Genomic DNA, 26,511 nt, shown 5'->3' with positions numbered 1-26,511 from the left:
ACTGAAAGATAGATGCCAATGGGCACATGGCCATGTACACTGTATGTGGATTCTCTTTTTCTGACAGTTATGCTGAGTATGCACAAACATTACAAGGAAACTAATATCACTTAAGTGGAATTGGGTGGAGGGAGTGGGGGAGGCTGTACCAGAACTTTCATTGTAACACACTCCAATTTAGATCATGCCTGAACAATGATCTAGTCATCTTGTGATCTGCTATTGGGGACTTTCCCAAATGGTCTAAAGTTTTCTGCTACTTTTTATGTTAGACATTTCTGCCAAATTAGATCTCAGCTGCTTGGTAACACAGATTTGTCATTTAGATACTATCCTTTAGTGGCTTCTAGTACTGGCACCTTATTTCTGAAACATCACTAGAATTATCTGTGAATAATATACCCTAGCTAGTAACATTACAATGTAGACTGTATTTAAACAATTACATAAATTGTTTAATGGCATCTTTTAAACACTCAAGTGAACTCTTTGGAATACAGAAAATGAAGGCAACTGGATACAATTGCCAGATATTACTGAACAACTTGGTTGTAGACTGACATTTTCAAGTTACATTTTGAGTATTATTTCACATTTAAGAATCAGTCATTTCTGGCAATATTGTGAAATGGAGCTTGCTGGGATTTTCATGTCTGTACAAATCAGTTAAATTCCCTGGTTTGGATTAAGTCTCAGTTGTAATTGAAAATCCTCATCTGTATTATTGACACTTAAATCAAGCACTGGGAATATATAATCCTCCAGATCAGGGGTTGGTTCTACTTACCTTTACTACCGGTTTGCATCATGCCCGTGCGCAGATCACTTTTGATGACATTTGGGCCAGTGGGCGGAGCATCCACTGGTGTTACTATAGAACCAGTCCGAACCGGGGGCAACCCACCACTGCTCCAGATGTAGAACTTTCATGATATATTTCAACAATGGCCATGTTCTCTGCATCCTGGATAAATATTTACATGTTGTTGGAATTATTTTATAGTGCTATATCCTTGCTATTTGAAGTCTAAAATAGAAGGATACGTAGCATATTCCTAAAAAAATTAAATCAGCTTAGCTGCTTTCAATGTAGGCCTTCTGTTGGGAAATGTTTTATTTAAATAAAATGGAACAATTTATTGGAATAAGTTGCATTATCTCAAGAGCTGAAATTATCTATCATTCCTGACCAAATTCCCAAACTGGAACTTTGAAGCATATATTTAGTAAATCTTATTCCTGTACAGGATGTTACTTGGTTTCTAACAGCTCCCTGACACTGTGCAGACTTTTATAATCAGTTCACGATGGCATTTATAAGCCAAGAATAATTTATATCAGTAGCAAAAAGTCAATGCCAGTGCACAGAGCACACTGGAAAACTAAGGATTATGATTATAACAAACTGAGATAATTCCCAACTCTTTATAAATGCTTCATTTATATTCTCAGAGTAACCCTGCAAAGCCAAATTTCACAAAGCACTAGGATGGAAGCATTTCAAACCTACAGTATTCCTTGTTGTGAATATTATCCATTGTTATGAATATTACCCATTACCCAGTCATTACGCAGCTGCAGTTATATTACATTACTGTATATAAAATTGTGGCTAAAAGGGCCATCTTTGAATCTCCAAAACAATAAATAATCTCTACTGATTTCTTACAGTACAAATTATGGAGAAAGTCTGCTAACTAGGTTAACTACTAAATAATACAAAAGATCTTAAGACATAAGATTGTTCGATTTCAGCTTGGATTAGTAGCTTCCAGCTTGGCGTGCTCTCTTAAGTAAACTTTTTTTCTGGATATTGAAGGTTTTTAATATTGATCATGAAATAGTACTTTCCTGGCTCATCCTCCTGTATGTTAAATCAATAGATTTTTTTAAAAAAAATTCCATTAGAAAAATATATATATTGGCACAGCTGTAGTTCAAATGTCGTTTCAGTGGTGCTTTTCAATGTTGCCTATCAGTCCTTCTTACACAGGGACACTGGAGCAGAAAAAAGGTATAAACAACCCAAATTTACCACATTTAGTGTTCAAGTCTTAGTGCATTTGGTTTTGCTGACTTTATAGCTTCAGCAAGTCTTTTTAATTTATATTTGTTCCCCGAAGAATCTGCCCTGATATTTCAGTAAGCATCCAGATTGGCCAAGGCCTTTCCAGAAATTTCCCCAAATGTACTACCTCTTGCAATTAGATGATCAAAACTGGCAGAATAAAGTAGAATTATACTGTAGATATACATTATTGCAAGGATGTTTATGTGGCAGATGAAATAATACATAAGCAAAAAAATTATTAATATTCTGATGCTTACTAGAAACTAGCAACAGTGTTTCCTCAGTTCTGAACATGTTATAAAATACTGTAATTTAAAATTAAAAGTAGAAAACTATGTAGAGGGAAAGGGGAAAAGATCCAAATGCAATGCCCTTCTTCTAAAATATTGCTGATTTCTCATCAAAATTCTTGTGTGCCCTGCATCATAAACAGCATCACTATATCTACTCTGAAACTTGACAAACTATTTGATTGCCAGAAGTGTCTGTGTGTTGGGGGAGGGGAGAGAGAATATGCCAAGCCTTAAGAGACTATTTTGAAAAAAAAGCAATTAATATATCCAAAGCCTTCCATATACAAATGGTTGATTTAGAAACACAATAACTTAAGAGTTGATGGAATAGGTAGTCAACTAATTGTTAACACAGAAACATTTCTGCTTTTAACATACTTTCATGTTTATAGCAATTGTTTATGACAAACTCTATAGTGTCCTGGCTCCACTCCAGATCACTTTTTCCATGCAATACCATGATTGAAAACCACCAAGGAGCATCGTCCACATCAACCAGTCCAAATGCATTGTGCAAATATATCAGCTTTATTTCTCTTTTGTGGAAATAATTACAGGCATTCAGGTAGAAACATATTAAATTAATGCAGTCTAGAGTTTAAATGCAAAAATAAATATAAAGTCCAGCAGCTGATTGCATTCATAAAACTTCATTTTCTCCTTCAACGTTTATAGAAAAAGATGTGCAATTTTTTAAATATTTTCTTCATATTGCAAAGAAAGTAAGGAAAAAAAACCTCAAACAGCCAGGCTACAAAACATACAAGCACTTTTTCCCCCAAACAAAATATTTTTCTCTCAAGACTGCGCAGATTTTCAGACTTCTCTTCGAATCTACCTCATTCACACTGGATCTTACTGTCGATAAAGAAAAAGAAAAGAAAAAAGAAAATAACAAGTGGAGGAGGGAATGGGATTCCCTCCTGTCAAGTCTCCTTGCAAGGATATAGATTTATCATACAAAATAAACCGGAGCGCCCCAAAGGCGATTTCTGTGCCAGGAGGGAAAGCCGAAATGAAGGTTTATTTCTAACCAAGTCTTTTTCAGAAATTGTCCCTTTTATTTCTCTCCCCCCCCCCCACTTTAGGATGCCCTTCCACAGAGTTCCTCCGCCAACTTAAGTATGAAGCAGAGAGCCGGGGGTGCGGTCCAGGCGGCAGATCCGCTTCTCTCCCCTGTTGGTGGGTGAGGCGCGCCCGAGCCCAGCCGAGGAGCAACTCCCGTCTTCAGAGGGCCGAGTCGGAGTCGGAGGAGTCCAGGCTGTTTCTCAGGCGGCTGCAGCTGCTCAGCTTCTTCTCCTTCTGCAAGCTGAGGTTCTGCGTGCTGCGGCGGAGGCACTCGAGGGACTGCAGGAAAGACTTTTTGGCTTTCTCCTCCTCCATGGGGGAGACCCCTTCTTCCTCCACCTCTTGGATCTCGTCGAAGGTCACCGGTTGCGTCTTGAAGCGGGACTGGCGGGGTCTGCGCAACTTGCCTTTGGCCAGCTTGGCGGGCCGGATCGGTTGAGGGAATTCCTCGGCGATGCACAAGAAGTGCGGCATCACCGCCTGGTAGCTCGAGCAGATGCCCATTAACTCGGCGGGCTTGGCGGCGGCGGCGGCTGCCATCCTGCTGCCTTCGATCCCCCCTTCCGCGCAGGGTCGAGGCGCGAAACTCCCGCTCGCGTTTGGCACCGGCCGGTTGTGGCTGCTCCCCCTGAGGGGATTCTGGCTCCGCTGCTCCGTGCCGCTTGAAAGTATACTCCCCGGGAAGGAGCAGAAATTACGCGGGAAAGCCGCCCAGGATTCAGCCGCCTCTTTGTTTTTGTTTTTTTCTTTTTGGTAAAGCCGAGGACTCCGCCGAAAAAGAGCGCGGCGCGTGCGAGGCTCCTGAACGCTCCCACCGACTCGCGCCGGCTCTTAGCTTGAGAGCTCGGCGCTGTGTCCCAGCCTTTTTTATACCCCTCGCCGGCCCACTCAGGAGCATGCTCAGATGACACGCAATGCCATTTAAAGGCGATGAGGCTGCTTTCCTTCCGCCTGAGGTCTCCACGGCTCGCTCTCTCTCTTAAAAAAAAAAGAAGAAGCAAGCAACAATAACAAAGTAACGGGGACAACCCCCGCGATCCCCCACTGCGGAGTCAGAGGAAGAGGAGGGCGCGCTTCTGCATCGCCCACATATACGCACACGCGTTTCTCAGACGGCAGAGAGAGACGGGGAGGGGGAGATGGGGGGGGTGCCCTCTCCCGCACCCAGAAACGCAGCTTCGGAGACGCTCGTGCCGAAATCTAGGCGGGCGCATCAACTGGGAAGCTGCGCGATGGGATCCCCAACTTTTAACGCCGATTTAAACAACTTCGACGAAGCCCCAGGGGCGGCGATTTGTTTTTGCACCTGGTAGCCGCTCTCGACTGGACAGGACTTTTTAAAACCTGGATCGGTGGCGGGGACGTATGTGTGTATATATATATATATATTTCCGGACCCCAAATTTCTGATCTATGTCTTGCTCGTCCCCTTACATCTAGGCACGTCGTTATCCCGATTGCAATCAAGAACGGAGACGGTTTATTTAAGCCTACGGCATGTGTGAAAGAGAAACTTTTGTTGTTGTTAGTTGCGAAGTCGTGTCCGACCCACCGCGACCCCATGGACAACGTTCCTCCTGGCCTTCCTATCCGCTATCATCCTCTGGAGTCCATTTAAGTTCACGTCTACTGCTTCAGTGACTCCATCCAGCCACCTCATTCTCTTGTCGTCCCCTTCTTCTTTTGCCCTCAATCTTTCCCAGCATTAGGCTCTTCTCCAGTGAGTCCTTCCTTCTCATTAGGTGGCCAAAGTATTTCAGTTTCATCTTCAGGAGCTGGCCTTCTAAAGAGCAGTCAGGGTTGATCTCCTCTAGGGCTGACTTGTTTGTTCGCAGGAATCTTCTCCAGCACCAGAGTTCAAAGGCCTCAATTCTTTGGCACTCAGCCTTTCTTATGGTCCAACTTTTCTTCATCTTTCTCATTGTTGCTCATGGTCACTGAAAAAGCGAAGTTTAAAGCCTTGTCTAAAGGTAGGAAGGTGGTGTTGGTTTCTTTGGCCTCACACTCCCATGTCAGTCCCATCTCTGGTTTTGTTTTGCTGGCATCTACAAGACCGCAAGAGGTCCCATCCAGCCCCTCTAGTCTATGTTGATGGCCACGGTTTCTTCATAATCATTCTGTGGAAGAATAGCAAGTTGTGGGAGAAGGGATTTGGATAAATCGTTACAATGTGCAAGAAAAGGAGCATCCATAACAGTACTTGTTTTATAGGTACATCATAGAAAAGCTAGATAAATTGGGTTAGTTATAAACATTTCAAATGACTAAAAAGCACTCAAGTAAAAATAAATACAACCATATCTTGACTATAATAAGCTGGTTTCAGAAGTGTACATGTTGTGCATGTTGTTTCCTATTGTATTCCACAAATCTCAGGCCCACAGGCAATGCTGTCATATTTGTATGTTAAAAACCATACAAACTGCTGGCAACATTTTTAGGCCATGTCTCATGATGTTGTTTTCATCTTGTTCTCAGCCCAGGGGTTATTTATTTATTTATTTAAATAAATAATAAATAAACCCAGGAGTGAGAAGGGTGTAAATTGTCCTTAACTATAATTGTGTTCTATAAATATTTACCACCTTAGCCCATTGCCATTCAAAGGGAGCCTCAAGGGGTATACATTCCTCATTAGTGAATTATAACTTTATCCCGCCATATCGGTGAAATCTTGTTTTCATTATTAATATAGTGACCCGGCAATGGCAGACAAATGACGCTATGATGTTGATCCGAAAATCCCAGGTGAAGAATGGCCTTTGTCTTCCATTGACTTGGCGGGAAATCAGATTATCTGCAACAGGTAATATCAGACAGGATGAGATTTGGCACTGGAGACAGCAAATTTCACATGCTGCAACAATTTTCTGCTCAGGAATCAGTTCAGCAATGGTGCAAGGCACTAAGTACATACCTATATATGCACCGTATGATTCCCTTTCAAAAACATTTTGCAAAAGACAGAAAATGAGTAAAAATAAAAAGACAAATCACGAGGTAAAGAGAAGAAAATATAGCTAGATTTATAATATGCTATAGCAACAAAATACCACCATAGCTTTCCATCCTTGCAAACCACCATTGCTTGTGGTTAGAATGCACTTTTGCAGGTTGGCTCTGCTCATTGCCAAGGGTTCAATCCTGACTGGGTCAGCCTTCCATCTTTCTGAGGCTGGTAAAATGAGGACCCAGATCATTGGGGGCAATATGCTGACTCTGTTAACTGCTTAGAGAGGGCTGTAAAGAACTATGAAGCAATATATAAGTCTTAAGTGCTATTGCTATTGCTATGATCCACAACATACCTCTTTAGATGAGGTTTTTTTATTCTTTAAATTTCTCAGGAGTCTCTTTTTGAAGAAATCCTCAGTTTCATCCAACCAAAACTTTCTCCTTCTTCTCTTCCTTCTGGTCCCATTGGTTCTTTCTTCCTACATTTATTTTGCTATTTGCTTCTCACTAATTCTCTCTACATGATCAAACCATTGCATTGTATTTCATACTGGTAACTTAGCTGTTATTTAATCCATATGTCCATTTTCTCTCCAAGATCCAAAACCAAACATTTGTTTCACATTCAGAACCTCCCAGAACCTTCTTGCTTCCTTCATTAATTATCTCAGTGTCTTATAATAAACAATGAAATCAATTGTGCTTTTTTATTTATAAATTATTTTCATTGATTTATTTTATTGCATATGAATATGTTTATGTTTAAATAGTGTATTGGAAACTAATATATATTTTTCTGTAAACAGTTACCAGTTGTTAATTCACTTTTGAATCTCTCAATAGCCCACCAATTTTTCTGTTCTCTCTCTGATTTAAGGATTATTGGAGTTGAACTCCAATCCATTAGACAAGTTGGAGAAAATTACATAATTTCCCCCAAAACTCACTTCTGTTTTTTCTGTTCTACCAGTGGAATGTAACCTGTCTCCATGACCATTCTTTGAACAATTACTTTCATGCAACTCACTACAAACTCTTATTCCAACTTTTTGACACATTTTAGTCCTTTCATTCATAACTAAGCCAGCATCTTCAATTCAAGCCATATATTCATCAGCTCTACAAGATCTAACCATATTCATTCAGATTTATCAAATCTGAAATAAGTTGTTCTTGGTTTCTTGTTTTAAAAAAATCATTTGTTAAGCTATGATTTTTACCACTTACATTCCAAGTCCCAATTTTGCAAATGCCTTCACTACTCATCATGATGCTTCTTATAGTTACTTCATTAGTATTGCCTTCGGTCCAGTGGTGGGTTGCTACCGGTTCTCCTCAGATCAGGCGAATCAGTAGTGGCGGCGGTGGGAGGCTCTGCCCACCCCCCTGGACGTCTCTGCGCATGCGCACAAGCATTGTGCATGCGCGTGCACCCATGAGAGAACCAGTAACGGCCAAAATTGAAACCCACTACTGTTTCGGTCACTGGAGTAAGGGAGCTGAATTTCCAGTCTTCAGGTTAGAAAACTCCGTTTAATGGGAATCAGATAAAATATCACAAAATTCTAAGTATCTGACTGTTTTTTAGTTATTTTTTTCCTCATATTTTATGGTTGAGAACAGCAGGGAAGCAGCATACTAAAGCTATTTTTCTATAATTTTCTTGTGCACAAACAGGAAATATTAAGTATCTCATGGGGAGCAGGGTAAGAAGCATATGTTTTGCATATAATGTCTGAAGTACACTGTGTACTAGGACCAGGATTCTAGTTACCTTCAAAAGTTTTATGGTAAAGACAATTTACTAACAGATTTATTCATAATTTATGGAGTTTCTACATGTAAAAAGAAACAATAAAGCATTATTTTACAACATCAGTAGAACGAGAGTGAAGTTTTGGCTAATCAACTAAAATATAAGTATTTTGTTATTTAAATTTGCTACAATATAAAACAATGGAAGCAGCATCTTGGTGTCTTGTCCAGAATCTACAAAACATTTCCCTGATCATCCTTTCTCAAAAGCAAAGCCTCTGCATTAACCTGGGACTGAGGTTAATGCATCATCTGGCTCGCTTCCTAGATCTTTGTGAGGAGTATATGGAATTATGTTTGAAAGGGAAAAAAGGAAAGAAAAGAATGATACTAATTTGGCAATGGTAAACCTTACCACCTTACCGCCACGGTATGGCTCAGGCTGTAAGAAGCCTGTTATTAAACACAGCTGCCTGCAATTACTGCAGGTTCTAGTCCCACCAGGCCCAAGGTTGACTCAGCCTTCCATCCTTTATCAGGTAGGTAAAATGAGGACCCAGATTGTTGGGGGGGCAATAAGTTGACTTTGTATATAAATATACAAATAGAATGAGACTATTGCCTTACGCAATGTAAGCCGCCCTGAGTCTTCGGAGAAGGGCGGGATATAAATGTAAATAAAATAAAAAAAAATAAGTGAAACTTTACCAGTATTTTAGGACTACTATAGAAGGATTTTTTTTAGACTCATGGCATGAATAGTATATTATTATATGATGGAACCTTTACTAACACTGAGCTCACTACATTATTATTATATAGCTTCAAACACATAATCAGCTGCCCTTTGGCTCACTCTTAAGTACCATCTATGTCTACTGAAAACTATTGCAAGTAAAAATCAAAGTTGAGATACACACCAATATTTGAGACTTCAGGGCCTCCTGTTTTTTTTCCCCCCAAAGCCTTGGTCATCTTACCTGAGAAATTGAGGAAACATTTAAAAATATTTGTTGGGCATGAAAGGTTTGAGCTGCAGGTGCAAAACAAAACATTTCCATCAAGTACATGAAATAGAAAACCAGGAAGAATGTTGCTGACCTCAATAATCAGATACTCCAATAAAACATTAACATAATCTTTACTTCTATTGTAAGCCCAAAGTAAATCAGAAGTATTTCCAAGATCTATTAAACTAACAAAAAAAAAATCCCTCAATTTCCCCTCAATGGTAATTACATATACAATATGCATACAGTATATAATTTTTAACAAATGAGTCAAGCTTTGTTTAGCCCTGTGGGCAGGGAGCAAACAAGGAGGAACAAAATAGGGAAATGCTTATGGATTTAAGAAGAAGCAGGTCCAAGCTACTTAAATCAGTATTTTTATTTTTTGCAATTTTTTTATAAGCTGTCCAAAAGGTCCTTTTTCAGGAGGCAACTGGACTTTCTTGTTTTTTTCTTTTGAAGATGTTTCGCTTCTCATCCAAGAAGCTTCTTAGCTCTGACAGGAGAGTGGGGAATAGTGATAGTGTCAGAGCTTCTTGGATGAGAAGCGAAATGTCTTCAAAAGAAAAAACAAGAAAGTCTAGTTACCTCCTGAAAAAGCACCTTTCGGTCAACCATGACCTGGATGACTGAGAATCTCTACAGATTCTTACAAGCTGCTACTGTTTTATGTGAACAGGTAAATTTACACATTGGCTCACTGTTATCTTTGATTAAAAGAGTACCAAATGCCATCTGAGAACTCAGGAAATTATCATGAGGTTCTTAAGAGACTTGACTTACACTTTGGAAACCAAGCTATTAATAATATGTAATGATTATTTTATTTTATTTAAATCATTTTACATTTTATTCTTTTTTATTTTATTTAACATGTTTCCTACTTTTTTAATCCTTGGATAAAATATGACAGCATAATATAAAATTATGCATTAATCCAATGCCAGCTTTGAAGAGACAAAGACGGTTTTGCTATTTGCTGGAAAGCTACAAATAAGATCAATGAATATTTCTTGCCTGGGATATCATTCTGTTCTATAAATACAATGGAAAGTGGGAATGGGAAGTAACTGGATTCACAGACAGTAACCAAATATAAAATGAGTACTTAAGCTGGGAGGCATGTATATTTATTTACTTAATTATTAATTAAATTATTAATCATAATACTAAATCCAAGTATATTATTTATTAACTTGTTAAATTTCTATCCTGGTTTCATACCAGAGCTCAATGTACTGTACATCTTTGTACCTCCAATAACACCCTGTGAGAATTATGGCTAAGCTTAGAGAAACAAATGCCTATCCAACGTCATCCAGGGAGTTTCCCTGGTAATGTACTTGAATGAACCTGAGTGTCCGTGACCCTGGACCAACCTCTTAATCAGTAAACCACACTGACTTTGGAGTTTTGGCATTAGCTTTAGCATCTTATGTAATGTGAAGCATTTTGGTTTGTTATCCACAATGGCTCATTTCATTGTTGGCCGTCTGCCGACTATTATGTTGATAGGGCATATATGCGCAGAGCAGAGCTTATGGTGTTTTTTTTTTTAAATCTTTGCGAAGATTCATATGCCTCCTATTTTAAATAAAAGTAGATACCTTTGTCATCTCTTTAGTAAAGTATAGGATGAGAAGTAAAGCATCAGCCATTCAATATACTGGATCAGCTCTCCTATCAAGAGAGTAGTTTTCTACTTCTTTTAATCAAGATTAATACTCCCCAGCGCTCATCCTATGATGCAAATATATTTGAGGCAGGTGATTATTCTCATAATAAATTAGTCAGACAGATTGCATTACTTATCAGCAAATAAACATTTAAACTGAACAGTGGGGACAGAGAATTAATTGATACAGAACCTTTCTGTCCCCAGCAATCCAAAATCAATAGGGTTATCAGTGCATGTAACATAGATGTCTGTGTGGATAAGATTATCAGCCCTGCTATCAAGCAAAACCAAGCATTTAATAGTGAGTGCCATACCATGTGCACTAATCAAACAGGTGACAAGAAAGTAGGGGCAGTCATGCACAACACAGGTTATGTAGACAGTAAACACAAGGTCAATCAAAATGGACTCAAATGTCTATACACCAATGCACAGAGTATGAGGAATAAACAGGGTGAATTAGAAATTCAAGTAAATGAGGGCAGATATGATATTGTTGCCCTTACGGAAACTTGATGGGATGAAACTGACAAATGGAACATACAGCTAGAGGGATATAAATTATTTAAAAGAAATAGACCAAATAAAAGAGGAGGTGGAGTTGCACTATATATAAGAAATAACTACATCTCCACAGAAATAGAGCACAACAATGATAAAAATTATCTTGAATGCATTTGGGTCAATATTAAAGGGAGGGGAAATGATGTTGCCATAGGCATATACTATAAGCCACCCAACCAACCAGAGGAAGTAGATGAACTTTTTGCTAGTCAGCTAACTAATGTATGTAGGAAGCACATTACAGTAGTAATGGGGGATTTTAATTACCCTGACATCAACTGGGAGACAAACTCTGCACCAATTGGAAAATCCAACAGGTTCCTAACAAACCTAGCAGACAACTTTGTTTCCCAAAAAGTTGAGAAGGGAACAAGGGGATCAGCCATATTGGACTTAATTTTCACTAACAGAGATGAAATGATAGAAGGTGTTGAAGCTATAGGAATCTTGGGGGCAAGTGATCATGCAATATTGGAATTCAACATTATGCAAACACAAGTAGTAGAACAAAGTCAAACTAGAGTCTTGGACTTCAAGAGAGCTAATTTCAATAAACTCAGAGAGAGCTTGAGAAGGATTCCATAGATGAGAATCTTCAAGATTCTCAAGAAACAACTCAAAAAGCTTGGGAAATTTTGAAAAGTGAGATTATAAAAGCCCAGCCTAGCACAATACCAATGAGGAAGAAAACTAACAGATCTCAAAAGAAACCAGCATGGATGCATAAAGAACTATCTGACAAATTGAAAGACAAAAGGACACGTATAAAAAGTGGAAAGAGGGGCAAATAACTAAGGCAGAATATCAGCAAATAGCCCGAGCCTGTAAAGATGAAGTGAAGAAAGCTAAGGCTCACAATGAACAAAGGCTAGTGACAAAAGTAAAAAATAACCAAAAAAGCTTCTTCCAACATGTTAAAAACAAGTAAAAAGTCAAGGAAACAATTGGCCCATTGCTGGGAGAAAGTGGCAAGAAGGTGACAAGCAACAGGGAGAAAGCAGACCTACTTAAATCATTTTTTGCATCTGTCTTTACACAAAAGGAAAAAACAATCCAACCTATCAAAAACAGCATCACAAAAAACAGATTAGGAACACAAGTTAAAATAGGGAAGAAAATGGTAAGTGAACACCTGTCTACCCTAGACGAGTTCAAATCACCAGGACCGGATAGATTACACCCCAAGGTTCTAAAGGAGCTGGCAGACGAGATCTCAGAACCACTGAACTATATCTTTCAAAGATCCTGGAGCACAGGGGAGCTGCCAGAGGACTGGAAAAGAGCTGATGTAGTTCCCATCTTCAAATAGGAAAAAAAAACAGATCCAGGAAACTACAGACCTATCAGCCTGACCTCAATACCGGGGAAGATTCTGGAAAAGATAATCAAGCAACGAATCACCGAACACCTAGAAGCAAACAAAGTAATAACCAAAAGCCAACATGGGTTTGTCAAAAACAGATCATGCCAGACTAATCTTATCGCATTCTTTGACAAAATGACAAAATTAGTAGACCAGAGGAATGCTATCAATATAATTTACTTGGACTTCAGTAAAGCATTTGATAAAGTAGACCATAACCTACTACTAGATAAAGCAGAAAAATGTGGGTTAAGCAGCACCACCACCAGATGGATTCATAACTGGCTGACCAACCGCACTCAATGTGTAGTCCTCAATGGAACTACATCCATATGGAGGGAGGTATGCAGTGGAGTATCCCAAGGCTCTGTTTTAGGCCCAGTACTCTTCAACATCTTCATCAATGACTTGGACAAGGGGATAAATGCGGAACTCATCAAATTTGTAGATGACACCAAGCTGGCAGGAATAGCCAACACTCCAGAAGATAGGCTCAAGATACAGAAAGATCTTGACAGACTAGAACATTGGGCACTATCTAACAAAATGAAATTCAACAGTGAAAAAAGTAAGATTCTACATTTAGGCAAAAAATACAAAATGGACAGGTACCTGATATGTGGTACCTTGCTCAATATTAGTAACTGTGAGAGGGATCTAGGAGTCCTAGTGGACAACCATTTAGATATGAGCCAGCAGTGTGCAGCAGCTGCCAAAAAACACAACACAGTTCTGGGCTGCATAAACAGAGGGATAGAATCAAGATCACGTGAAGTGTTAATACCACTTCATAATGCCTTGGTAAGGCCACACTTGGAATATTGCATTCAGTTTTAGTTGCCACGATGTAAAAAGGATGTTGAGACTCTAGAAAGACTGCAGAGAAGAGCAACAAATATTAGGGGACTGGAGGCTAAAACATATGAAGAATGTTTAAAGCGCTCCATGGCATTCGGGATCGCCTTCTGTTACCACATGCCTCCCACCGGCCGGTACGCTCCCATAGAGAGGGCCTCCTCAGGGTGCCATCAGCCAAACAGTGTAGGCTGGCGACCCCCAGGGGGAGAGCCTTCTCTGTGGAGGCACCTACCCTCTGGAATGAGCTTCCCCCAGGACTTCGACAACTTCCTGACTTCCGGACCTTTCGCCGCGAGCTTAAAACATATCTATTCTTCCGAACAGGACTGGCTTAATAGGGTTTTTAAACATGGATTTTATTGGGGTTTGTTTTATATTTTGTATTGTATTTTAAATTTAGGCTTTTGGAATAAGTTTTTTAAATAGTGTTTTTATTGATGTATTGTATTGTTTTATCTGCCTGTTCACCGCCCTGAGTCCTTCGGGAGAAGGGCGGTATAAAAATTAAATTATTATTATTATTTATTATTATTAGAACGGTTGCAGGAACTGGGTATGCCTAGTTTAATGAAAAGAAGGACTAGGGGAGATATGATAGCAGTGTTCCAATATCTCAGGGGTTGCCACAAAGAAGAGGGAGTCAAACTATTCTCCAATGCACCTGAGGATAGAACAAGAAGCAATGGGTGGAAACTAATCAAGGAGAGAAGCAACTTAGAACTAAGGAGAAATTTCCTGACAGTTAGAACAATTAATCAGTGGAACAACTTGCCTGCAGAAGTTGTAAATGCTCCAATACTGGAAATTTTTAAGAAAATGTTGGATAGCCATTTGTCTGAAATGGTTCAGGGTTTCCTGCCTGGGCAGGGGGTTGGACTAGAAGACCTCCAAGGTTCCTTCCAACTCTGATATTATTATTATTATTATTATTATTATTATTATTATTATTATTATTATTATTATTATTATTATTATTATTATTATTATTATTATTATTATCTGCTCAGGGATGTGAAAGAAGTGCAAAGGGCCACAGCATGCAGGACAATGCAAAATACATTAAATATGATTTTATGCTTTTACGAAAAATATATTCTGAACTTTTGGGTGATTTCCCATGCTCTTTAAAGTGTTAGATCTCTTCTAGAGTTTACAGTATGGCTTTGGCAGTGCCAATCAATGGGACTTTGAAATCCACTGCCTCTATTACCTCTTACAGCTTCAAAAAATACCTCTGTACAATAAGAAAAAAATGTTATCCATGCAAAGTCATTACAAAGACATAAAATAATCCTGTGATGCAATTAAGTATATTTTCCCAAAAATTCATAAACAGAATAGTCTTGTATCCATTCTATATTGCATCTCCCCCTTGCTCTCTTCTGAAACTCAAGTATCTCTTTAAAAAAAAGAACATAGCTTGTTTTGCAATCAAAATTAGTAGCTATCTTCTCAAATGATGTGAATTTGATTATATTAATAAGCCAAAATGTCCCTTATTCTTCTTGTGGAATCATCATTAATAAACAAATCATTATTCACATGTTATACCGGTATATTTTATTTCAAGGTAATATATGGTATTTGCATACTTTTCTGAATTTTTCCCCATTTTTTTCATTTTATTTTGCTACTTAATTCTGCTTAGAATTTCCACATTTGAAATAGGCTGCCGACACAGAGAAAACCCTTTTACATAAACAGATGTTTGACCTGCCTTAGCAACAACCTATCAGGAAAGAATCAAAGACTCAGAACAAAGTATATTTGATCGCTAACCTGTAATTAAATACTAATCATGCTTATTCTTTCCCATCCTCTCTTCTCCCTTGTTTTATGAACAGAGTTCAGCATCAGAACAACTATTTTCTCTCCATCTGGAAAGAGCGTTTACGCCATACCATTATGAACATAAATGGGTTTGGATGATTTTCTGCTGAGCATGCTCCATGTAGCTGAGACTGCTATTTGCTAAGGCATTGGGGCTGCATAGCCCCCTTTTTTTGTTAATATGATCCGTGCAGAAATTCTTTCTTAACCATACTGAAAAAAGAATATAAGATGCATAACAGGTGGGGAGAGTAGTTTTTGCTCAAGCAAGCCTAAAATTTTAAGTGGAAATATTCACTGATGTAATTTTCTAACTTGGGTTTTGGCTTGCAAACTGCCCTAATGTCTATATTTGTTCCAGTGGCTTAAGTCATTGCTTTAATCTCCTGGTATCTGAAATGTGACACTGACATAAAGATGACTGATACTTCATGTCATGCAGTTGCTCTAAGTAAGTATATTCCTTGCATACAGCAAATTCAATATAGCATATACATAAGGCATTCTGACTATATCTGGTAACATTTGAACCACTATATGTTATTTAAACCAACACTAGATAAAGGAAAAGCAATAATAGAATAGAATAGAATAGAATAGAATAGAATAGAATAGAATAGAATAGAATAGAATAGAATAGAATTTTTTATTGGCCAAGTGTGATTGGACACACAAGGAATTTGTCTTGGTGCATATGCTCTCAGTGTACATAAAAGAAAAGATACGTTCATTAAGGTACAACATTTACAACACAATTGATGATCAATATATCAATATAAATCATAAGGATTGCCAGCAACAAGTTATAGTCATACAGTCATAAGTGGAAAGAGATTGGCGATGGGAACTATGAAACGATTAATAGTAGTGCAGATTCAGTAAATAGTCTGACAGTGTTGAGGGAATTATTTGTTTAGCAGAGTGATGGCTAACACTCTGTTCTTGTGTCTAGTTGTTCTGGTGTGCAGTGCTCTATAGCGTCGTTTTGAGGGTAGGAGTTGAAACAGTTTATGTCCAGGATGCGAGGGATCTGCAAATATTTTCACGGCCCTCTTCTTGATTCGTGCAGTATACAGGTCCTCAATGGAAGGCAAGTTGGTAGCAATTATTTTTTCTGCAGTTCTAATTATCCTCTGAAGTCTGTGTTTTTCTTGTTGGGTTGCAGAACCGAACCAGACAGTTATAGAGGTGCAAATGACAGACTCAATAATTCCTCTGTAGAATTGGATCAGCAGCTCCTTGGGCAGTTTGAGCTTACTGAGTTGGTGCAGAAAGAACATTAATAATATTGTGACTGACGGTCATTCTGAAGTATGTATTATTTTCACTATTTATCACCATCACCAGCTGACTAGATGAGAATTATACATTCTGCTGCAATTTTGGCATGGTTCTGTTTGGTTCAAAAGCTACAAGTCCAAAGACTGCAAGCCCCATTTAGCTCAAGGACTTAATTTTGGATAAAATTGCAGAAGATGAACCTCTAAGCCTTTTCGACTTAACTTTTTTAGTGTTAGTGGAACAGTTGTTAGTGATTTATTAAAGCAGCATCAAACACCAAGGAATAAAGCTGTGAATGGAGAAAAGATTAAAAAAAGGTAAGGTTTCCCCTGTCCAGTAATATTTGGCAATAGGGGGCGGTGCTCATCTATATTTCTTAGCAGAGGAAGCCAGCATTGTCTGAAGACATTACTGTGGTCATGTGGCCAGCAAAACAATATGCCGAGGCACACATAACATCATTACCTTCCTGCCAAATTGGTACCTATTTATCTACTCGCATTTCAGTGGTAGATTTCAAATATTTTTACTACCGGTTCTGTGGGTGTGGCTTGGTGGGCGAGGCTTGGTGGGCATGGCAGGGGAAGGATATTATAAAATCTCCATTCCCACCCCAATCCAGGGGAAGGTTACTGCAAAACCCCCATTTCCTCCTGATTAGCTGGGACTTGGGAGGCAAAGAATAGATGGGGGCGGGGTCAGTCAGAATTTTTACTACCGGTTCTCCAAACTACTCAAAATGTCCGCTACTGGTTCTCCAGAACTGGTCAGAACCTGCCGAAACCCTCCTCTGTTGCATTTGCATGCTTTTGAACTGCTAGGTGTGGCAATGGAGCTCATTGGAGCTCGCCCTGTCATGCTGCACTTGGGTCTTGAACCCGGACTGTCAGCTTTCTAGTTGATAAGCTCAGTGTCTTTAACTGGAGAAGCCCCAGAGAAAAGAGATATGAAACTATATGTAGAACTGTTCCCTCCTACTGCTAGGAGACAGGAATGTGCCAGATGTTTTGCTTTCAAATGGGAATTTTCTGAATTCAAAATTACCCTTAATAGAGTAAATATTCATCTTTTTCTCAATCCTGTACCATTATTTCAGTATAGATCATCATTTCCTAGAAAGTGAAAGTGCACCAAGACCCTCTGAATGAAAATCTGAAATTACTAGATTTATCATGTTTTTCAAAAAATAAAATCCTTTATCTGATGGTTTGCCATAGTACATCTGTAGAATACAGGTATTTATAAAATTAAAAATCTTGAAGGCTTATTTCATTATACTGTAATTAATGTGCACTGCTCCCAATAATCACTTATTAGAGATTTTATTTTTAAGTACTTTGTAAACATACCATAGATCCTTTATCAAATTTAACTGGGAACAAATAAATGAATCTGGATGTGGTAAAGTATGTAGCACATAATTCAAAGTTGTAGTCCTCATGATTATCTCATTTCTGTAGACACTACCAGTTTACCTAAATGATTTTGGTTTAGGTCTAAAGCTTATCTTTGAACTTGGAAATTGTCCACAACTACTAGTATTAGGGCTGTTTCATTTTAAAAACATATCTATATGCAATTTCATGTACTATGTATATGATTGTGGAATGCACACAAGGAAAATATTTTTGCATCTCAAGTCTATTAAGACTTAATATGGCCACTATCTCATTCTCTCTTACTTTTAGCCTAATTCAGACTTCAACTGGATTTCAGCATCATCCAGAATTATAGACTGAGGTTTATTTGAGGCCTGGTAATATACATCAAAGTCAGAGCAATGGCTACTTTCCAACCATATGGTCCCATTACTAATAAATTCTCCTGCCTCTGGATGGTATTAATGGGTCACACCCATTGTTACAGCCTGGTGTGCGATGGTGCTTTCTCTTACTGCCCTCCCTCTTCTTTATCTGCAAATCTATTCCACAGAATTTCCCAACTTTCCTGGAGGGAGGGAATGGAAGAAAACTTTATTTTACTGGTCAAAAATTCCACCAGGTTTAATTCTCTGTTTAATCACAATTTTTAAAAGCCTAAGCTCTTACAAAAAAAAAAGTAAAGTAAAAAGGAAGGAAGTGCACAAGTATGAAAAGGGGATATATCAGAGGATATAAACATTTCAGTTTAGTACAGCTTAATGCAGAGACAAAGCAGAGATAGCTGATTCTGAATGAGAAAAATGAGATGTTCCAATATGGATTCTGATGCAGCAAGTGGCTGAGGTAGTTTCAGTTAATTTTGCTGACAGATGTCAGACTGAATAACAGCTTGTCTTCTAAATCATCAATGCCAAGTTACACTCTCATTAATTCAGCAAGTAGAGTACAAATGGTTTTCTGCCAAATGTATAAAACTGGAATATTTGCAAGAATGGTATTTGCATGCATATATTTTAAAACATGGAATTAAAACTGAATGGCTACCTGAAAGAGCTGTTGACAAGCCATAGTCCACTTGTTTCTTGCATGGACTGCACCAGTAGAGGCTAAACCAATTTTGTTTTATACATGATGTACAATGACAATAAAGGCTTTTAAACTTTGTTTCCATCCTCTGTGCGGCTGTGGACAAAATGCAGCACTTTTATCAGGATTATTTTTAATACTTGCTCTACTTACATGAAGCTTCACAAATGATTCTCTCTCTATAATTTCCAGAATCAACCTTTGTCAGGGTCAATCCAATTCCCCAAAGATGTTGTATGAGTCCACGTAGCTTTATACTTTGGAAACAACTTTAAAACAATTGGATAGCCACAGAATTATTGCTCTTATGTGAACAATAAAAGATCTTTTCGGTGAATTTTGTGGAATTTTATCAGAATCCTTCAATCAACAGTGTGAAAATAGACACGAAGAGAAGTACCACACAAACTGTATTTCAGTTTTAATCATCACACATTTTACATGCCACATTAAGAGTTCCAGAAAAATCCACTTTCATAAGTGAGTCAACGGTAATTATGAAGATCACAGGCCTTGAGCAAGAATGGGTAATGCATCAAACCATCTTGGAAATAAGGAAGAATTTCCTGATAGGGAGAACTATTAAGTAATGGAACTGTTTACCTTTTAGCACCCAGGTTTGGGTGCTCCATCGCTGGAATTTTTGAAAAAAGATTGACAATCATTTGTCTAAGATGGGCAGGGGATTAGAAGACCTCCAAGGTCCCTCCCAGCCCCATGATATTAAGATTCCAGTTGTGCTGAATCATCCCAGCAGTGTTACTACTTTAGCTTCTATAAATATTTAGAAAATTATAAAAACAAGGAAGAAAGGCAAAGGCTAACACAACAAAATAAAGTTCAGAGATTGAGCACTATGAAGATTTCCTGAAATATTACCTTTAAAATGTGCCAAATATTTTAACTAAGCCTAGCACTGCCCTCTAGAAAGTGTCAAGGCAAAGCCGATACCAGAAGCAGGAGAGACAAAAGCAAACATAAAGGCCACATTGCAAAGAAACAAAACAAAACCCTTGCTCTTCCAGTGATGCCTGTAACCAATCAAAGAGCTATTGATTCCCACCTGATTGGCAAGACTCAGCATAGCCTGGTACTGGCTGCAGATAAATACAGAAAGATTGAGGCTCTTTTTAAGCAGCACACACGAGGGGAAAAAACACATATTAATCAAGTTGTCATCAAGAGGCAGTATGCTTAGATTGCACTTATTTACTTAGATTGTTTACTTACTTAGATTGCTTATTTGTATCCTATGATTTTCATTAAGTGTTGTATCATTAAGTGTTAAATTGTACCCTGGGACCATCATTTGTGTTGTAAATGTTGTACCTTGATGAAGGTATCTTTTCTTTTATGTACACTGAGAACATATGCACTAAGACAAATTCCTTGTGTATCCAATCACACTTAGCCAATAAAATTCTATTCTATTCTATTCTATTCTATTCTATTCTATTCTATTCTATTCTATTCTATTCTATTCTATTCTATTCTATTCTAGTCACTTGCAAAACAGAAACTATCCTACAGAATGGTAGATTCCCCCTGCACTGAACCCTTTTTTTAAACTGCCCTGCAGGCTTGTCAACTTTTTCCAAAAAGGAAGCTAGGATTCAGGCAGAGGAGGCCAGCTCTTGTTGATTTGGGGGAAAACACAGTTCTTCCTTAATTCAGGCATACATACATAAGCCAAGTGCCTCTCTGTATTCACTAGGGCTGCCTCTTCCACCCACTCTGTAGGTGAGCAGGCAGTTCATTCCGATTATATAGTGCCAGCCATCTCGATGGTGGGCACAATGTTTGTCCTTATCCCTCCAAATACAATATTGAAAAAGTTCTGCAAAAAACATCAGTCCAAACTGAACCTAAATCATGGTTTGGGCGTTTATTAATATATGCTGAAACAGTGACATGAAAAGAAAGCTGTGATCATCCCTTGTCACCGACCAATGCTAATGTAGTTGAGTGCAAAACACGAAGGGCCCCAGATTGCCTAATCTTGAAAAGATCATGACACATTATGATTTAACTTCTCAGTGTTTCTTTCTTGTATAGAAAACAACTTCCCCTTATGAGAATAAACAGAATAACAAAGAATGGGTTAATTTAGGGGTGATGCTGAAGAAATATATATATTGTGCATACATTTTTGTACCAGGAGACAAACCTCAACTTGAAGTAGACATATTATATCTAGATGACTGCTAAATGGCAATTATCTTTGCTATCAGCCTGGATTTATTTGGTTTTTTCCAGCCTATATATGATACACTTCCATTAAAGAGGCCTTTTCCCCAAAAACATTCGAAAGTTGAACACCTCCTTTCTAATGTTATTGCTTTAATTCAAATTGGGGATTTCTGTACTATGAAAAAAGATATGAAAAGAAACAGTCACATATTTTGTACTTCCCAGAAGAAGAGGTCAAGTCTGAGGAACAAGGTCTTTACTGAAGCAGCAATAGACCAGCTCTGATAAAGAAATCTGGAACACATTGACATTTATAGAAAAGATTTGGTCTTAGAAGGGGCGGTGATTCCTAATTCAAATAAATAAAAGAGGGTTGCTGTAGAAACGAGATATTTAAAATTTGAACACACAGCACACACATCCCTACAAATTCATTAATAGGACTTCTGCTTTCAAATGGAAACAGTATCTGCCCAGAAAAGGCAATTTGGAAAACTGTGTTTAGTTAAGAAAAAGGTGCCAGCACTGGATGCTGAGATATTTTGGGCTTCACAGGCATCCATCACGACCTGCTTTATATTGCCACTTGATGAAAAAAATGTTGTCCCAGGCCACCCAAGATTTGTTTCTTTTGGTTTCCTGGGTCCTTAAGCATTTTCCTGTCATCAGCTATCTGCAGCAATGAAAAGGTATTGGGTGACTTAGCCACTGATCATTCAAGCAATCCTAACATAATGGATAGAATGGGGCCAACTTGTCAGTTCAATAAAAATGCATGAATGATTTCAAGGGAAGACAGATTATAAAAGAAGTGCTTAAGCAAAAGAAAGAGAAGGTAAAGAAGTAGCAGTGGATTGGCTATTTTCTTTTCAGGTTTTTTTTTTTTAAAAGGCTTCTTTCTTCCTGGTGGCATTTGCTTTCATTTTGCTATCCAGAAACTCTATCAAATAATGAGGAAGAGGTACAAAACATCTCTCTTTATAGATGGACAAAAATACTGTTGACCCAACACCCTATTTTTGTTTTAGGCCAGAGGTAAATAGTAATTAGAAGATTCCAGAAGGTGGGAGTATAGATATGCAATATTCAATGCATGAACCATTCCATGCTCAGAACAGCTGGTTTTGGATAGTTCCTATACAACCTGAAATGGATACATTTCATCTGTCTGGAGTCATGCATGTTAGCAAATCCTGACAGAAGTGGTTGAGGAGAAAAGTGGGTGAATGGCAGAAAGGCAAAGGAAGAGAGGGAAGCAAAGGTGTTGAGAAGAACAGCAGTAGGCCAATTAATTGTCTCCACTGGAAATCTTCCTAATTGCTAACACCAGTAAAGAAGAAACGGATGTACCGGCCAGTATATTGCAATAAGATGAGGGCAAAAGTTTGTTCTGAGCTTATGGGTTGGTTTCCAAACGTTTTGTTACCAGGCTAGGTAACATCTTCAGCAGAGTTTAGGGAGTGTCTGCTTTTTGTTTCTAAGGGCTTCAGGTATAGATGTGTCAAGTAAGGATCTTGTGATGGGTCATCTGTGAGTTGAAGATGGGTCTTGTGATAAGATTACATAAGGTCAGGGTCATTGGGAGGTGAACTGCTTGGGGGGGGTGTTGATTGAGGGTTGGTTGGTGCTGTCTCTGATTGGCTGTAGGATTGATTTGGGTTCATAGTCTGGTTGTAGGTCAATGTGTCTGTTGATGGAATTGCTTGTGGAGTGCCAGGCTTTGATGAACTCACGAGTGTGGCGGGTGGTAATGTGGCTGATGATTTTTATGTTGCTCCAATCAAACTGGTGCTGTTTGTTGTTGGTGTGGGTTTGGGATTGTGGTATTTGACTGCCAGCTGGTTTTTTGTGGATCCTGGTTTTTAATAGACTTGAGGTTTGTTCCATGTAGAATTGGTTGCAATTGGTTACAGTTGATTTTGTAGATTACATTGTTTCTTTCATTCTGTATTTTTGTTTAAGAAGAGGCTGAGAAGATTGGAGAGCCAGATTAGTTGATGGGACGTGCCATCACCCCTAATCAACATGGGAGTGACATGGCAGAGAGGAGAGGAGCCGCCGACATGGGAAATAAGCTGGTAAACTTTTTATAAACAGGAGCTGCTAAGAATTAGGAATCTAGCTGCACCTTTCCTGACCAACAAATATTATTAAAAGGCATAAAGTTTTGTAAACTGAAGCTCATTTCATAGGATGCATAGAGTGGTTAGACTGATGCAGGATTTAAATCAGGTTGAGTCGGGAGTGAAAAAAGTGGAAGGAGAGAAGTCAGGTTGGCTATGCAGCAATGGTGGGTTGCTACCGGTTCAGGCGATCCGGTAGTGGCGATGTTGAGTTGATAGCGAACCGGTTTGCTGTGACCGTCAGCTGGGCTCTCCCGTCCACCCCTGCGCCTACCTATATTCATTCATTCATCTGATAGGCACAGCAGAGCAGATTGCTGTGCCTCAGCTGTTGTGAAATACAATGCGCTTGAGCAAAGTGCGTGCAAGCAAAGCATGTGCGTAAAGTGAACCAGTGGTAATACTGGTTGAAATCCACCACTGCTATGCATGTTATGTGTAAAACATTACAATAAATCAACAACTGTAAAGTGTCAAAACTCCTTGTATTTGTTCAGACCTTCTGAAATTGCCTACAACTTTTTGATATATGCAAGTTCAACAACTGTTTGAAAGTGCTGTTAAAAGTCTCTTTTCCAAAATAGTTACTTAGAGGTTTGCTGTAGAACATCTGAGAGGTTTAAATGCTTTCATGTTGTTAGCCTTGATTTGAGTCTTTATGTCAAACTTTTCTCCACTATTTTTTTGTCCCTATGTACAATCCAGAGGAGATAGCTTGCAGATGATGAGATATATCAGTTGGAAGAATAATATGTGAAGGTGTCTCTAATTTGTGTATATTTGTTGGGGCCTGTGATGTGTATATGCAGGAACCAATTTTTGCCATTTTGATATTATAGACTAATAAGGGCCTCCTCTTACAATGTCAGAAGCTGCTCAGGGAAGGGAGATCTGGGTTAAATGAGGGTGGAAATCAGAGGCAATATATCACCATGCTTGATCTTGATGTTATCTTGTCCAACCAGAGCACCCTAAGAAGCCCCAAGTTTTAGCTTTGCTGAATTGTAACTGATTCAACTGATTCAAAATGGTTTGATAGAATATCCAGAACATGAAATTTTGCTTTGTTTCTAGGAAAAATACTGTCTTCCAATTAAGGTTGTTTATTGCTCCACATATCATCAGGTTCATGCATATATTAAGCCATAACATGACCTGTTTTGTCTTAGCATATCTAAAGCTATCTTGCCTTGTATTGTAGCTTTATTCTTTGTTGTTTGTTCAAAAAGTAATAGTGAGATGAACAAGATTGGGTGTTGCAATTTGTGTATAGTTTATGATTTAACCTGCCATGTTAACTAATCATGGCTTATTAAATAATCATGGTTAAACTAAGTTAGCAAGAGTAATACATTTTGTAAGGTTTGCTCATAGAGCTTGACAAATATTTGCCTGCTACCTCTTCTATAACAGCAGTCAGAATTTTTGAAAGGCCCATCCTCCAAAAATAATTCTGCAGAAAGAACCTACCTTCCAGTTCCATAATTTTCACTTTCAATGAAAGCTTGCCATGGACACAGCTGTAAACTGCATTTGAAACAAATTGCTGCCATTTGCCCTGGGGTTACGCAAGTTAGATTTTTCAATTATGACAAAACAGAACTATCTATTGGTTGCATAGCTTCCACCATCACAGGCCACAGGCATTACTGAACAGCAATTCTTTTTGATCCAGTTAAAGATACCAGCACAGAAAAAAGGAGAGGGGGATTCATATTTATTGTCCAGTTATTCAGTTTTTAATGTGCAGAAAAGGCTGAATCACACATTCACAATCAAAGCAGGCAATGAACAAGCTCCAAGTAAGGGAGAAGGAGGAAGAGAACCATTTACAGCAATGCAGCAGCCCCTCTAAAAGCATTGCCACTCACATCTACCTAATTCAAGTATGAAACATTAACCTACTAGTAGCTAATAACTTGGGAAAGGGGTGGAATTTGAAGACCATCCTGTGGGCATTCGCATGACATTTATTGCCATTTAAGTTTACCTTTTCATTAAGCATTTGGCATGGTGGCACAGCTAATCACAAAAACACCCATTTATCAAAAGATAAACTCATTGAGACTGCTGTCTGCTACCCAGCTATATTCTTCTCTCTTTTCTATACCATCAGTTAGTTTGACTTGTCTGGGGACATGAAGCCCACTTCCAGACCAAGCACTCAGGTGCAACTCCTTACCATGTCTATGGAAATTCTCAGTCATTCAGGTCATGGTTGTCCCAAACCGCTTAAAGAGGGCTGTAAAAGCACTATGAAGCGGTATATAAGTCTAAGTGCTATTGCTATAGGTGCTTTTTTAGAAGGCAACTGGATTTTCTTGTTTTTCCTTGGATGTTCCACTTTTCATCCAAGAAGCTACTTCAGCTTTGACTGAATGATGGGGAATGGAAGGATTTATACTCCTTGCAGACAGCTGATCATTTGCATTCTTTTAGAGCAGGGGTGTCAAACTGGCAGCCTCTGGCCTGGATGTGTCACGCACAGGCCACGCCCACTGCAGCTGCAGAAAGGGGGAAACGTCACAAAACGTCACGGGATAGCAATATAATGCCGTGAGATTAACACTAATGTTTTGGAGAGTCGTTGAGGCCACTTGGGGATTTATTTGTGTCCTCAGGGACACCTGAGTAGTGCAAATGGGGTATAGCCTTCTTGGCTGTAGGATGTCCAGTGACAGCTGAAGAAGCTTCTTGGATGACAAGCAAAATGTCTTCAAAGAAAAACAAGAAAGTCCAGTTGCCTCGTGAAAATGTACCTTTGGGACAACACCTTTACTTAATAAGGCCTAAGGAAGCCCACAGGCTCCTATACATAAAAGTTATATTGAAGGCAGATGCTGTAGGTATTGACAAGCTAGTTTCTCTCATGGTTTCAGTTAGAAAATATAAGTAAAAATAATTGGAGTGCAGATCCTGATTGCTATCCTCCTTCAGTATTTTGCAGTTGTTCAGTCATTCACAAAACAACAAATTATCAATTACTCTAGGCAAGCTTTTGGAA

General features: G+C 38.7%; 1 protein-coding gene across 1 annotated transcript; it reads right to left on the bottom strand.

The window, feature by feature from the left end:
• Positions 1-2,871: 2,871 nt before the first annotated feature.
• C1H11orf96 (chromosome 1 C11orf96 homolog) lies at positions 2,872-4,414 on the bottom strand. Its single transcript, XM_058161704.1, has one exon. It carries the CDS (start codon positions 3,970-3,972, stop codon positions 3,592-3,594), a length of 381 nt encoding a protein of 126 aa, XP_058017687.1. The 5' UTR covers positions 3,973-4,414; the 3' UTR covers positions 2,872-3,591.
• Positions 4,415-26,511: the final 22,097 nt, after the last annotated feature.

This window comes from Ahaetulla prasina, chromosome 1 (genome assembly GCF_028640845.1).
Source record: "Ahaetulla prasina isolate Xishuangbanna chromosome 1, ASM2864084v1, whole genome shotgun sequence".
NCBI classification, from domain to species: Eukaryota; Metazoa; Chordata; class Lepidosauria; order Squamata; family Colubridae; genus Ahaetulla; species Ahaetulla prasina.
This window is presented reverse-complemented; position numbering and strand designations above follow the sequence as displayed.

What these genes read in the sequence shown, in the direction of transcription:
- C1H11orf96 (XM_058161704.1), bottom strand. Translation starts at nt 3,972, where the DNA reads ATGGCAGCCGCCGCCGCCGCCAAGCCCGCCGAGTTAATGGGCATCTGC.